A 16,581-nucleotide genomic window follows, 5' to 3' on the forward strand; every position below is an offset into this window, starting at 1 on the left:
TACTCGAACTTCAAAAAGTGGAATTGCATGGTAAAGTTCCTTGTCACGCGTCAATAGAGATCGTTGTCACCCATGAGGATGAGAAAACTCCTAAGTTGGATTTTAAAATTGCTTCATTGTTTTAGTTAGAGAAGTTCCTTCAATTCTAAAGCTTTTTGAGTCCTCGGATAGAAGTAGTTATAATAATACAATGTAGAGACACGATAGTTGTAAAAGTGCACAACCCTAAAGATAATAAACATGAGATAATATATGGATGAATGTGAATGATGAAATATAGATTTGGAGACTATTTCTCAAGTAAATGTTTTTTTTAATACACATAAATACTTTGTTAAAATTAGTAAAAAAGACTTAATGAAATGATTCATTTGAATGACAAAATTACATATTTTTTAAGTAATAAAATTACATATCTAAAGACTACTTTTTTTGTTTAATTAAATTCAGAAACTACAATCACAATGCTGACCAAGTTTAGTGACCAAGTTGAGGCTTACTCATTATACTTTAATAAAAATAATATTTTTAATTTTTTCAAACAATGTTTTTAAGAACCGGGTTACAAATATAACGGCCATCCAAGGGAAACAAAATTCAAATGACTGAAATAAAATTTCAGTAAAATTTAGTCAGCTACAAAATCTATAAATAAATTTCAACATGTAACACGGTAAAAATAAAAAAATCTGTTTATTTTATTTTTAAAGGGGAGTTGGGTGTGTAATTGTCAAAAAAACAGGATTAGCCCTTGTCCTTTCCGTTCCGTGTGTTACAATTTACAAGGAAGATTAGGACAAAAAAGTCATTATGAGGATTCCTTCCTGTACCCAAGAAACCAAAAAGGACCTCCTTTTTGCGCGTTCTCTCTCTCTACCAATCAAATCACAGTCACGGAGCAAAGCAAGGCTCTCTTCTTCTCCGTCACTGCCACTCTCATTGTCTCTTCTTCTCTCTTCTCTAGGGTTTATCGCCATTTGATCTCAAGCTCTCTTCCCAAAATGCCGTCTCCCCCTCTTCCACAATCGGACCGCTAGTGCCCCTGCTTTTGCCGGTGTGCAATGTACTTCGTTCTCGTTCCTCGATCTACTGCATTTTCACCTCTCTTTAGCTTTTCCTCAATTTTCCATTTCTCGATTAAATTGTTCAATGTTTTGTGTGAATCGGTTTTTTTCCCCTCTTTTGCCTACCGACGAAATGTTTCTCTTTGAACTGCATTATCGTAATTGCTGATATATTGGCTCGTAATTAATTCCTTTGGCGGTGATTTTGATATTTCACTTTTCCGGATTAAAGTAGCTTTATTTTTATTTATTTTTTGTCTGAAACTTAGGCTTTGGTTTGTTTCACGGTAATGCTTATTCGATCCGTTCTTCTAGATTAATTGCTTCATGCTAGATCTTATTTTGGATATAAATAAGTCACGTTGACTGATGTGTCACACGTAGATCTAGTAGATGACAGCTAGTCTTTTGGATTTTTATTAATTTTTCTTCGAATAGGTATGTTTTCTTGCTGCGGTTCTGGAAATGTTGAATTCTGAACTGAGATAAAATGAGTAGGATAGAACTATCGAGGGCGAAGTCAGCGCCGGTTCCATTGGGGACTCTGATTGGTCGTGAGCTTCGAAATGGAAAAGTTGAAAAACCTTTTGTGAAGTATGGACAAGCTGGATTGGCCAAGAAAGGAGAAGATTACTTTCTGATCAAGACAGATTGCCTCAGGGTTCCCGGGGATGCATCAACGGCGTTTTCTGTCTTTGCGGTATTATTTTTCTTCTTGGTTTACGCCTATATTTACTTAAGTTTATTAATATCGTTTTATTAGACTTTAAGGAACTGTCTGAAAGAAAATTTGAATACTATTAGGAAATGAGAATATGATCTAAATCTAAGGTCCTATGTAGATAAATTTCTTCATAACTTATAGGAGAAGAGAAGTAGGTAAAATAAATTAAACTTGTCTCATAAATTAAAATCAACTTATAGCAGTTCTTTCATAAGTTGATTTTAACTTAAGAAAGAAGTTTGATTCATTTTGTTTTTTATTTTATTTTATTTTCTTTTATAAGTGCTTATGAAGAAATTTACCTAACAAGACCTAAGACTGAGTTGGTAGTTAGTTTTGCATGGTGGTTTCTCAGGGTTAGTAGGTTTCTAATGGGAATTGAAGTGCATTTTTTTTCTCTTTGTTGCATTTCTCAGTGATCAAATGGAGCGTCAATTTATTCCCACAATGGTTGTGATATTCATAAGGAATTCTTGATTGGCAGGTCTTTGATGGGCATAACGGTATATCAGCTGCTATTTTTGCGAAGGAAAACTTGCTAAGTAATGTTTTGAGTGCAATACCTCAAGATATTAGCAGGGATGCTTGGCTTCAGGCTCTTCCTCGTGCTCTGGTTGTTGGTTTTGTGAAGACTGACATAGAGTTTCAGCAAAAGGGTACATACAAAATATTCTTTGCTTGCCTCACAGATCTTCTGTGTGTGCTTAAGCTGATGTTTTAATTTCATCTGCAGGGGAAACTTCTGGAACAACAGCTACATTTGTTTTGGTTGATGGATGGACTATCACTGTTGCATCTGTGGGAGATTCCCGCTGCATATTAGATACTCAGGGAGGTGTTGTTTCTCTCTTGACAGTTGATCACAGGCTGGAAGAGAATGCAGAAGAGAGGGAGCGCGTTACTGCCAGCGGTGGTGAAGTAGGAAGACTCAATGTATTTGGAGGCAATGAGGTATGATGCAATCACCATTGTGCTTTCTAATAAAGATTGCTTAAACTTAGTAGTTTTGGTTTGCTTTATGTTTATAGGTTGGGCCTCTTCGCTGCTGGCCAGGTGGATTGTGCCTATCTAGATCTATAGGTGACACAGACGTGGGAGAATTTATTGTGCCAATACCACATGTTAAGCAAGTGAAGGTGAGCTGGTTTCATTATTATGTTTTTTGTTTGGTGGCCTGTTTATGTGAAAGCTTTTAGTTCTAAGTTTCACTGCTCTTAAACATTTGTCTATTGATTTCTCAGCTTTCAAATGCTGGTGGAAGGCTTATTATAGCTTCTGATGGTATTTGGGATGCTTTATCATCTGATATGGCTGCTAAGTCTTGTCGGGGTCTACCTGCAGAGCTTGCTGCAAAACTAGTGGTTAAGGTGATGATTAGTTCTGGCATTCTTCCCGTGCTAGGAATGGATGTTCGTGATTTAGTACATTCATTGTTTTGTTCTTTTTTTCCAGGAAGCTCTAAGGTCAAGAGGCCTCAAGGATGATACAACTTGCCTTGTTGTAGATATTATTCCTTCGGACCTCCCTGTATTACCACCAATTCCAAGAAAGAAACATAATATGCTAACTTCGCTTCTATTTTTTGGAAAGAAATCTGAGAACTCTATGAACAAAGCTACCAATAAGCTTTCTGCAGTTGGTGTTGTGGAGGAGTTATTTGAAGAGGGTTCTGCAATGCTTACAGAAAGGTGAGTTTCGAGCCTTTACCTATCTCTTGAAATGCAATAGCAACTTAACTGAACAAGTGACTGGAATTGAATGATTTCTCTTGCATTTGGGTGTATATGCTTGGGCAATTTCTTAAATTCTATATTTTCTTAAAATGCAGGCTAGGTAAGGATTTCCCGCTTAACAAGAATTCTGGTATTTTCCGTTGTGCGGTTTGCCAAATGGACCAACCCCCTGGTGATGGTTTATCAATGAACTCTGGGCCTTTTTTCTCTCCTGCATCTAATCCATGGGAAGGCCCATTCCTCTGCACAAACTGTTGGAAGAAGAAGGATGCCATGGAAGGAAAAAAGCCTAGCAGACCCACCGTTACAGCATAATGATTATCTAGTATTACAGTAGTAGCATAGTAAATATTAGTATAATTTTTCCCTGGCAGTGTGAGCATGCTTGACTTTACATTTTCGGTGGTTATTGCCATAGATGTGTAAGAAATGAGGTTGAGAATTGAGATAGGGCTAGTAGGTGTTTTGGAGGTTGCTGCAAGTTTGATTCTGGCTTGTGCTCAGCTGTTGGAAGTTGGACTGACTGACAGAACAAACAAGAAAGTTGTGTCTGGTAGAAAAAAATTCTAGTGAAATCTGCTAACGGCTTGTATTTGTAAGTAAACTGAAGCTTTTGTGGCTGCCTCTGTTTTGAGAGTGCTTCAATGCTACACAGCCCAAATGCATCTGTATCTTTTAAACTTATGTTATACAAATACAACTACATGTCTCGAATGTCTCTGTGAATTCGATGAGTAAGAAGATTCTTGTGAACACTGTCTCTCACTAATGAAGTAGGATAAATCACGGATTAAGGGTTAACCTTAAACGAGCCCGTCGCACTTAGAAAATTATCTACGTTTTGCCCCTCGTAAAAAATTATCTATGGATACCACTAACTAAGTGCTACTTATGAGTATATCCCATCCATTATCCAGTGTATTTTATAATTTATAACTAATTAGTTAGGGTTTTATTGGATTAGGATTTTAAAAGTCTTTTTTTCTAAAAAAATCTGTGGTATTTAATCAAAAATTTTAAATACTATAAATAAGTTTTGTGTTATTCAATTGAGACTTTTAAAGTTTTTAAAGAAACTAATAAAATTCAGTAGTATTTAATTATGACTTTTTATAACTTATAAAAAGTGTTTTAGTATTAAAAATATATAGATTTTGATGAATTGTTTTTTAAGAATTTCAATAAATTTTATCATACTTTTTAGTATAAAATATATGTTAAACAATTTCACAAAAATCTTTGAAATTTTATTAGATTTTTTCTTTCTTTGTTTATTGGTTAACATATTTCTTTTTCTCTCATCTCTCTCTCTCTCACACACACACACACACACATATATATATATATATATATATATAATTTTTTAAAATGTATGTGTCATATATTTTTTTTATTTTTTTTAATAAGAGAAATATCAAATATACTTTTCATCTCTGCACCTTTTCTTTTATTTTCTAAATTAAATTAATTTTCATTTTTATGTGCTAAAACTAAATTGAGTATGCCCATAACTTGTTTGACATAATATTTGTGTGATTATCATCCTTAATTTCGTTATTCATATCAATTTTTCATCTCCACTATTCTCTTTTAGTATATGTTTATTATTGCATCTCATTTAAACATATCATTATATTTATTATGAAATAATTGTAGTAATTAAAAAAAATAGAAAACAAACATATAATTTTAAATGTATAGTTCAAATCTAAAAGTGAGAATGAGAAGATGTTATTGTAAGAAATGTTAATATAGGAGGATATGAAGATAGAATAATATAGCTATTAAAAAATTATTTTGGTTTTATTTTTTTATCCAATCTTATCATTTCTTATTATTTTTTCATTAACTTTTGTGATTTTGAATGTGTTTTTAAAAATTCAGGGAATCCTTTTCAATCTTATAAATCTATAAACATCTTCTAAATCCTATAAATTCTTATGATATAAATTCATTAAAATACAAATTATCATAAAAGTCTTGTAAAAAAATTTGATAAGTCATAGTATTCCTACATAATCTTTAAAATATACAAGATTTTTTTATGTTAAAATAATCTTTTAAAATTTTAATCCAATACACCTCTTAATTTTTTTGGTAATAAAAAATTAAATTTAATATTTTTGTTACAATAGATAAAAGAAAAATTAAATTTTATATTTATGATACTTATCTGTATTTAAAAAGTTAAATAAATATTTTTTTATCTATAAAAATTAAAGACAAATATAAAATTTACAACAACTTACACATATTACTTAATCAATTAAGTTAAATTCTTTTAATAAATAATAATATTTTATAATATAAAAATAATTTATACATATTTTTTCGCACTTAACTATGTATCTTCTTATTTTAAGACACTTGTTTTTTAAGCTACCATATCAAATTAATTTTTTCCTCTTTAATCATTTATTCAATTTTTCACTCGTTTTAATTAATTCTTAAATTTTTTCAATGAAATTTGACATATTATGATATTTCTAAATTGTCATTAAATTTTTTTTCTATTAAATACGATAATTTTTTTTATTTTTTTAAACCAAAAATTTCAAATGCTTATGTTTTTATATTTTATTTTATATTATGAAAATAATCTTTCATCAAGTATTGTGTTTGAAATACTTGCCAGTTGTTTAATCTGAAATTAAAAACTATGTAACCAACATGACACAACCATTGACTAGCCCAAATGCGATAATTTTAATGTGTCCTATTTCCAAATATTGTATCATATCTGACATTAGTGGCATAAAACGTCAAACAGGAGTTAGCCACCAGGCACGAACAAAATAATTTTATCAAGTGTTAAGAATATATAAATCATACTTTTTGCAGGGATTTACATTGCACAAAGTGGAGAAATATATATCAAATAAAAATAGTGAGGCCGGAAATTCTGAAAAAAAACCTATCATCTTCACATTCACTTTCTCTTCCTTTTTAATTATACATGGCTCCTTCTATTTATTATATCATTTATTACATCTATTATTTTCTCTCTATTTTTTTATTCTTTTTTCTCTATTCCTGACTTTTTTTTCATCACAATCCACCCCAAAATTGAGAGGCCAAATATCAATGCTCGATTCTTATCTTTACACCTTTCCTGTAATGGAGTTTTGTCAAACACAAGTGATACGAGGATCAACTGATTCAACTTGGTTACTATCATTTATAAATCTAGTCTGTAATATTATTATATATTTTTTGAACTTTTCAATGACAGTTGTTAAGACAGGTGTTGCATAAAATTTTGGTTCGTATGTTTAAAGTATAATCACATGAAATATTTTAGTCAATTATGATTATGAGTGTTTTAATCTATATAATTATAAAATGGCACACCACACCCACTATATATATATGTGTGTGGTGCATCTTGCCTCTTTAAGGTGTTCCCATTTACAGGAGTGGCCTCCTAATAATACTATTTATAACAGTAAAGTAGTAAAAGACAAACTAGTTAAGTTTCTAAATAGGATATTAGGGCCTTAAAGTTTTGGCTAAGTAGTGTTTCGGTTCACACATAGAAGATATTGCCGTACCCCCATAGCTTTATTGGTGTATAAGTATAATCAATAAATATCACGCGTCGTCCTATATTCTTTAAGAATACTGCCGAATCTGTGATCCACTACAGGATCTACCAATTCATTCACGGAAGGAATGTACCTAATCGCCTGAGTGAGATAAAGGGGACTTTAGCTCCTAACCTTTTAAATTTTACTTTCATTATTAATTTTTTTATCTATACCATACACATAAATTTAAAATAATTATTTTTCTTATTTTATTAAAATTGTTTGTAATTTTTATCTTATTATATTGAGGAAAAATAGTAATTAGTTTAATTATATGTAGAATTAAACATGATATATCTGTATGCATATATCTGTATGTTATTTTATTCACACAAAAATTGTACGGAAGTAATATAAAATTCGTGTGAAAAGGGGAAATGATTAATCAACATGTAAATTATAAACTAAATTATCGCATAAGTGGTCCAGTAAAAATCTCAACTTGAAGAACAAGATACTCATACTTTGTAAGAAAATTTGTAACGAACGCTATAGATAAAAACAAATTAAAATTTGTAGAACAAACACAATATTAAAGATTTAATTTAGATGAAGCTTGGTAAAAGATAATATTTTATTTTCAAATTAAGTACTTTTATGAGAATAAATTTTTTTAAGAGTAGAATTTTTTAAAAATGTTATAAATGTGTTAGATGTAATTTAGCAGTTTTATGAATAGTATTTATTTTTAGTAAAGTAGTATATTTACATTTGATTTAAATAAAATATTTTTATCTATAATCTATTTTTAAAAACATTTAATTGGAATAAAAAAGTACTATAAGTGAACTATCAAAATAGCTTTGGTACTAATTGTGGTGACCTTGGTTGTAATAATAATAATAATAATAATAATAATAATAATAATAATAAAATATAAATATGATGGTGATGACAACATGGACAATCATATAATATAATAATGATATATGACGGTAATAGAAATAAATAAAAAAACTAAAATTAAATAAAAGTGTAAATAAATATTTTGACTTTTATTCACAAACCAATTAACATCTTACAAAGAATTTACTCTAATGTCACTTTCCTAATATTCCTTCACTAAAGTCTACCTTAAAGGCATTTAAAAAGTTGTTTATTAAATTAAAAGTTTAAGTCGTAATGTAAGTTAAATAATGATTTTAGCATCATGGGCCTAGGATTGTATCCTCCTAAAAGCATCTAAAAACCTCATTTGATGAGCATCCCTCCCTCACGAGATGTTTGGGGGCTCAAGGTGCTAGAGTATAATAATTGAGTAGAAGCAAAATTGAGCTATATAATTTGTGATTTAAGTTTGAGGAGTAATATTTTAAATCTAGTCTGTAATACTAATATTCTATAAACACGTCACAAGTATCTACCGTGATAAAAATGTACTGTTTTCTCCTTCCTATCAACCCAATGTTTCTTAGTTATTAAGTTTATAATAACTATATACAGACATTTATGAAATATAGCAAATAATAAATAAAATGTTTTATAATAAGTGGGACCTTTTTAAAAAATTTAAATATTTATAAATAGAGAAACAAATAATTGTTTTTCACGTAAAAAGGTTATTAAAAGAAATCGTATAAAAAAATATTTTCACAACGTTTTTTTTTTTTTTTTTATGAAGAATGAAATGAAAAGAACAATACAAATAAAGCTAAGTAACTGACAAAGGTTTTATTAATATTAGTTCTTACTATTATTATTGATTTTAAGTAACTAAGAGTGTAAAAAAACGTCTTATTGTAAAGTTATTTATGTCTCTCACAGCGACATTCACATTAAGATATGTAAAATATGACAATGACTTCAGTAATTACTACAAATTACTTAAGACAATAAAAAAATGTATAAAATAACAGTGATAGTAATCGTTGTTAAAACGTTGGTGGCAGCGATACTAAATGTCGTTGCAATAGTTGTTCAGGCAGCAACCTGTAATGACAATATTTTGCTGGTAAAAATTATTTTTGCAGCAACATTTTAGATTTGTTAATGACAAATATGAATTTAATTAAAAATATATGACATAATAGGATTCTTACAGTGTGAATTCAAAATATATAATATTAATAAAATTGATTTTTCATAAAGTTGTTACAGCTAACATATATAATGAGAATTTAAATGTAGTGGGAGATATGTAACAAAAGCCTAGTAGTAACAATTAAATCGACTAATATATATATATATATATAAATAATGTTTAAGTAATTTGTGACTTAAATTAAATCTTGTTTATTAATTAGGTATAAATATAAACTAATGTGATTTTTTAGAATCATTACATTAAAGAGAGTTTGATTTGCAGTACTTTTAACAATGAGCGATTTTAGCTTCTCATTGTCATGAGAAACTTACAAATATAAAAAGTGGAATGAAATGGAAGAAAGTGGAGTGAAACGGATCGGCTAAAGCTCCAGAAAGTGATTTCCTTCAACAATGACTTCCAAGGCTTCTTTGCTTTCCTTTGTCGTCCTTGCTTTGTCTTTCTTCGTCGTTCAGGAAGTTTGAAAATTTTCTTCACTTTTTATATCTACACCACTTGATTGGCTAATCAGAACTTCCTTGTGCGTTGAGCGCGATGTTCGCGCCAAGCGCGCATGTCCAACTGGATTAAGTGGTCATGCGCTAAGCCGCAAGATGCACGTTTGCTCATGATAGTTGTCTTCCAATGTGACTTCTTACACTAAGCGGACTTGCTTAGGCTAAGCGATTCTGACTCACTAAGCGAAAATATTGTGCTGAGCGTGACACTTCAGTTCTTCAATCCTCTTACATGCCTGTGCTTCATCTCTATAAAAATACAACAAAAAATATTATAAAATCATTAACTATAGCATCTTTTGTATAAAAACTTAGAAGAAGTTAAGTTCATGTTGTTTTAACACAAAAGTAGCAATAAAAGAAAAGAAAATGAGTCAATTGCTATGTGATTTCAATATATAAATAACGTATGCATAACACTTATCATATTATCGTGTCTAATATCATAATTTTTACCAAATGAGACATACCCTTGTACTTTATATTTTTAATGTAATAAGTGTTTTTTCTCAATAATTTTTTTTTCACTTTTAATTACATAGCATTAAGTCTAAATGCTAATGTTAACAAAACTCTTTCTCCTAAAAGTGATAAATACATTTTTTTTACGTACTAAAGTCATCTAAAATTTTAAACGTAAGATAATTCCATAATCCTTTAACCTAATTTTTTTGGTACAAATCTAACGGTTGGTTTAAGAGTTCATATTAAGTAGATCAAATAAATAAAATTTCATATAATTTAAAAATTATTTAACATTTCATCAATTAACTATATTTTATGGTACAAAACATTTTTATAAATATAAGTAAATGTTAATTATAAAATTTATGAATATTTAATTTATAAAAAATGCATCCATAAATAAAAAATTATTAAGAGGGTAAATGTAAACAACTTAATTTTTTTTTGTAAATTTATCCCACCTCATATATATAACTTACTCAACCCTTTCAAAAAAAAAAAAAAAACAAAACTTACTCCATTTATTAATTTTTTATGAACATTGAATTTCATGAATCCAACTATTTGTTTAAGAGATTAGATTAAGTAGATTAAATATACAAAATTCTGTATAGTTTAAAATATTATTTGATATTTCATCAATCAACTTTATTTTTACATACAATATATTTTTCAAAATATAAATAAATGTTGATGGTAAGATAGCATAACTTTAAATATTCAATTTAATTAGGAAAAAAATTATATGCATAATTAATAAATCTCATTATATATAAATCCAGCGGTTAAATTTATAAATTTTGCATTTTATTAAAAGTTATTAAACAGAATAAATATAAAAACTTATTTATGAAGTTAATCCCTGTCTCTATTCTATGTAAGAGAATGTCTGAAATCGATCGAGTTATGTGGCCAGCAAATGGTTCGCCTTTTTTAGTGAAAACAAAAAACACGTGGGTAATTATTTTCAACTAGCACTGAGTACTAGAACAGGGGATTCCCACCAGCACTAGCGGACGTGGAAAATGATCCATGATCTGAAAAAATTAAATTACACGACCTATCTGATCGGGAATTAATTTAAGTTGCCATTAGATTAATTTGGAGATTCACTCTATTCGATCATTTGTCTTCACTAGTTCATATTACTAGTATAGTATAAAAATAGGTCAGGTGAAATTTTAATAGGTCTGGGATATGACTTTTGTCAAAATGTTAAAGTTTATATTAAATTTATTTATTTATTGTAACTTTTTTTTAAAGATCTAATTTGACCTGTATAAAAATCTAGCTAGTTTAGTTTATAAGCCTGTTAGTTTAAAAACTTAATCAGACTTATTAATAAATATACATTTTTATATTACTATATATATATATATATATATATATATATATATATATATATCAGTTTATCAAGTTTAATAATTTTTTTAAGATTTGAAAGTTTAACCTTTTTATTTAAATATTTCTTTTTAAAAAAATTAGACCTTTTTAATAAATGAGTCAAGTTGAGCATACTTTAGTAGGTCTAGGTTGTAGACTCTCAACAAATTACTTGACGTATTTCCACCATTAATTATCCACAACTACCAAAATAGATATATTGTCTATGCTCCTATTTATTGTTATCGTGCATGTAAATAGGGTTGCTCTCGTGTTAAACATCCACCTTGGTTGTTGGGCACTTTATTTGAATTTGTTAGTTCTGCATAACTAGGTTTTTGAGTTCTCTTTCTTCCATACACCACATGAAACTTTCTTGTCATAAAACAACTCCAACCAGTGTCCTTCTAAGCCCTGACAAGGTCTCTCATTGTTATCTCTATATTGTTTTGAAAATGTTGAATGTTCTCTCCAATGACGCAGGTTGTGACTGATGATCAAAAGATCAATTACTAAAATGTGTTACAATATCAACAATCAACATAACAAGAAATATAATGAAATGAACAATTTTTGTTGTAGTTAGAGCAAGAAATGGAAGCCTATCTTTATTCAAATGAGAACCCGAACAAAGCAAACAAGCAAATTTGAGATTTAAAACCAAAGGCAAAACTAAGGAGCATAACAAGATAACTTAGCACAAAATGAACGGTGATTTGCAATAAGAGCATACACTTGACAATGTGACTTGCTCTTCTAACATACAAAAAAGCTTCAAAAGCAACAAACTCACACTACTATTGCAAGTTTCTCTTGGTTATAGGCAACCAAAGCATCACACAAAAGGGACGTTGTTGTTTCAATACAACACCATGCATCTAATTAGTCAATTGGGAGACAACCATTGTAGCTCAATCCCATAATTCCAAGTTTCAAGTTGGTCATTAGGCTTGAAACCAACCAAACAAGTATAAGCAGTGCAACTCCCAACCTTTACCCTAATCTTGTGGGAATTCATGGCTGAGTCCTTTAAGTAATGGCAACAAAGGGTGTCCATACACCCAGTTCCTTCTTCCACCTTTTCCTCAAATTGCCTGCAAATACTATTTGAAGAACAATTCAATGGAGACTGAAGGATATTATAAGAGCAATTAAACAACATGACCGTGTTTTGTGTAGATATATTGAAGGGCAAGCTTTCATCAAGCAACAAGCCTCCCATATAGAGATCAGAAGAATAACAAGTGTTTTTCAGTATAGGAGGTGGGCTAATGACAAGCTTGTTAGCACTTGGGTCAATTCTAAGGATCTTATAGTAAGTCCCTGTTGCTGACAAGAACTCTAAATTTCCATCGTTGCAGTAGACTTTGTACCTATTGTCTCCACAGTCCTCGTTAGTGCTGAGTGGGTATGGGACTACAAAGTCTCCACAATTCGAACAAGCACTAAAGGTTGATGCATTGATTACTAGACCAAGACTAGTTAGTAGAAAGAGTAGAAAGGCTATCATCTTTGTTTGAATATGGAACTAGCTAGGAAGATTTATCTCTGATTGGGAATGTAAGGATTAATGCACAAGCATGTGACCTATTTATACTACCAAATGACGCATTTCTCTTTTGGGCTCAAGAGTTTTTATGACCCAAATCAAACATTTTTATAATGGACTTTTCAAATTGTATTTTTTATGAGGTTCAAAGTGTATATTTGAAATAAAGAAAAAAACAAGAAAGATTAAAATATATTTTTACTTCTTATATAACTAAAAATATTAGGGTTTTTTTCTGTAAAAAATTTAGTATATTTTTTCTCCTTGTATCAAATTTTGATCTAAAATTAAGTTTGGATATCCAAACCTAGTTACATTATTCAATTAGTGGTGGTTGAATTTTTAAGAGTTAAATATCATCACAAATTATAAAAAAGAAATTTCACAAATTATATTCTGTGGTGATTATTTTGTAATTTGTAATAATTTTTAACTCTTAAAAATCCTTATATAGGTTTAAATTTATTCAAATCTAGTTTCAAGACAAAATTTAAAATATTTAATTTTATGAGAGAAAAAAATACTAAAAGTTTTATAGAAACAAAATTTGAATATTTTTAATTTATGAGTAGGAAAAATATATTTTAGTATAAAAAATGAAAGGTAAGAAAGAAAAATAATGGACAAATTTTTACTTTACGATGTACTGAATCACTATTACTTAAATACAATAGTTAACATTTACATAATTTTTCAAACTCAGTTTTTTTTTTCTCCAAAAAATCAACATAATTAATCAAATATATGATGTATCAAATAAAAATAGTGGCCGGAAGGATAGAAGTTATTAGTCTCACTCTTATAAATGTTGAATTGGGATTTGGTATAATTAATTTTTTTTTGTCAACCAAACAAATATAAGATTTTTATGTTTGTATCTTTCCTGTAATGGAGATTCATCCAAACACAATTGATTCCACGATCAACTTGGCTAGTATCATTTAGAAACCCAGGCTGTAATATTATTATATATATACTTATTGAACATTTCAAGGATAGTTATTAGAAGTGTTGCGTATAACACTGATTCCGAATTTAATTAAATGTTTAATTAAAACATAATCACTTGCTAAGTAGTACATGAAATATTTTAGTCAATTATATATGATTATGAGTGTTTTGAGTTAAATGGCACACCAGACCCACTATGGGGTGCAACTTGCCTCTTTAAGGTGCTCCCATTTCCAGAAGTGGTCTTCCAATAATTAGCTGTTTATAACAGTACTAAAGTACGAAATGACAAACCACTTAAGTTTCTAAATTGGATATTAAGGATTTTAAAATTTACCTAAACAATGTTCTGCTTCATATGTTGAAGACGTGGCCGTACCCATAGTAATATTGGTGCGTTATCTTCAACAAATATCAAAAAGTCTTAATATTCTTAAAGAACGAATCTTGATCGACCACCTGTCGTCAAATCTGCTGTAACCCACTATAGCATTTTTTCCCCTCAGATATATTTAAAAATAATTTTGAAACAATTTTTTTCAAAACGTAGTTAAACATGCATTAAATATAGATATATTTTCCAGAAAAAAAAAAAAAAAGCTAGTTTCTTCTACTAAATTATGCGCCAATAATATCCAGTCAGCATGGGAATATAATTAAGATCATTCTACTGATTAGAGAAGGATAGAGGAAGAGGAGAGAGGTCATACTTTGGAATTTCTCAACTACTATCACATGAAAATAATTATTTTATGTGAAAATAATTAATCTCAATCGTTAGATTAAAATATAAAGTAAGATTTATCAAACAAAAAATTAAATATCATAAAAATTAATTTATGACGTCTTAAAACATCTCAAATCTATTATCATCATGACCACCATCATTGTCATGATCGTCATCGCAATCATTATCATAATCATAATCGTGAATTGTTGCCACCACGAACATAGCACCGCTATCACTAGTGATGGTGAATGACAGCAATGACAATCATGTTAGTAGTGATATCGACGATGGTAATGACGATAATCACAGTGATAAAAGTGGTGGTTGCAACAGCTATGATAATAGTTGCGGTGAAGATCTTGATGTAAATTACATCTTTAAGATATTTAATTTTTTGTTTGATAAATCTTTAAAAAATTATGATTAAATAAGTTTTTAATTTGAATTTAAAATATTTTATTTAATTTCAGATTAAAACTTTATTTAAACATAAAATTTTCATAAGATTTATATGTTAAACGATGACAACAACAATCATATTAATGATAATAACAGTGATTGACGATCATGCTTATGATAGAAATAATTACCATGGTGATGATGGTCTAATGATAAGTTTGAAGTATATTTCAAGACATGATGAATTAAATCTTTAAGATATTTAATTTTTTTTATAAATTTTATAAAAATTTTATAATTAAATAAAATTTAAATTTAAATTTAAAATATTTTAATCTTAATTTTTCATTCTAATCTAAGAATTAAAATCACCTGGCTACCCATAAGTTCCACCCTCATATCGGATATGCCCATTACCCACAGTTTTACCTCCTCATATATAGCAGCACAAATTCGAAAATTTAATCCAAACTCCAATGAAATTAGAGAATTAAATGTATAATATTAAACTCAAATGTGAAGATGCCAGCTAAGGTAAAAAAAAAAAAAAAAGTCATAATGATTAAATGCAATAATCTTTATTGAATCTTATCTTCTTTTATTTACATGGAGGGATGTAGAGCGGCCGGGATAAGGTGGACATTAGCCCTTTTAGTTTTACCATTAATTTTTAAAATTATATTCTTTATTTTTTTATTTGTACGTTGTACCATACTACATAAATTAAGGAAAATGAATATTTTTTTATTAAACAGTACATAATTAATTCTGTATCTTTATTTATCATAATACATAAAATTATTTACAATTCTTATTTTGTCATTTATTTCCAATCTCATTTATTATTTTGACTTTCACATATCATATGATTAGTTTCTCTCCTTTTGATAAGTATATAAATGAGGGAATAGGAATTAATATAAATATGTGTAGGAATAAACAGCTGTATAAATATAAATAATTTTATCTTAAAAAATAACAAGTAATATATATATATATATATATATATATATATATATATATATATATATATATAGATGTGTTAATATGCACTCTTATTTTTTTAGTATGAATATATTAATAAGTTACATTATTGATATATTTAAAAATATTATTTGATTATAATTTACTAATATATTCATATTAAAAAATAAGAATATATATGTTAACAAATTCCACAAACATATATTTACTAACCTACACAACCTTATTTTTCAAGTACAAATATATTAACAAACATGTATTTTTAAAATATTATCTAATCATACCTCATTAACACACTCCCTTCCCGCTTAATAATAAGATTGTTCTATTTTAATAAAATTATTTTTTAATTTTTAAATGTATTAATTATTTTTTTCTTATATATTTTTATTTAATTATTCTCTATTCAAACATTAATAAAAAAATAATTAAATGGATTAAAAATTAAAAAAAATATTTTTAAAATGATAT

General features: G+C 28.4%; 1 protein-coding gene across 2 annotated transcripts; it reads left to right on the forward strand.

Annotated features, from left to right (window-relative positions):
- The first annotated feature begins 831 nt into the window (after positions 1-831).
- LOC114400513 (probable protein phosphatase 2C 5) lies at positions 832-4,247 on the forward strand. 2 transcript variants are annotated; one of them, XM_028362995.1, is made up of 8 exons: positions 832-1,063; positions 1,563-1,764; positions 2,273-2,444; positions 2,522-2,739; positions 2,817-2,924; positions 3,030-3,155; positions 3,241-3,476; positions 3,617-3,956. In XM_028362995.1, coding segments are annotated over exons 1-8 (1,284 nt in total). In that variant the 5' UTR covers positions 832-1,061; the 3' UTR covers positions 3,837-3,956. The 2 variants fall into 2 exon arrangements, with proteins under 2 accessions (XP_028218796.1, XP_028218795.1); XM_028362994.1 differs by lacking the exon at positions 832-1,063 and having other exon boundaries at positions 1,555-1,764; positions 3,617-4,247.
- Positions 4,248-16,581: the final 12,334 nt, after the last annotated feature.

Source organism: Glycine soja, chromosome 19, assembly GCF_004193775.1.
Source record: "Glycine soja cultivar W05 chromosome 19, ASM419377v2, whole genome shotgun sequence".
Classification (NCBI taxonomy): domain Eukaryota; kingdom Viridiplantae; phylum Streptophyta; class Magnoliopsida; order Fabales; family Fabaceae; genus Glycine; species Glycine soja.

Excerpts from the sequence above, each read along its gene's own strand:
- LOC114400513 (XM_028362994.1), top strand. The coding sequence starts at position 1,555 with ATGAGTAGGATAGAACTATCGAGGGCGAAGTCAGCGCCGGTTCCATTG. Across the intron at positions 2,445-2,521 it reads CATAGAGTTTCAGCAAAAGG|GGGAAACTTCTGGAACAACA; the intron begins GTACATACAAAA and ends TTTCATCTGCAG. Across the intron at positions 3,156-3,240 it reads CTGCAAAACTAGTGGTTAAG|GAAGCTCTAAGGTCAAGAGG; the intron begins GTGATGATTAGT and ends CTTTTTTTCCAG.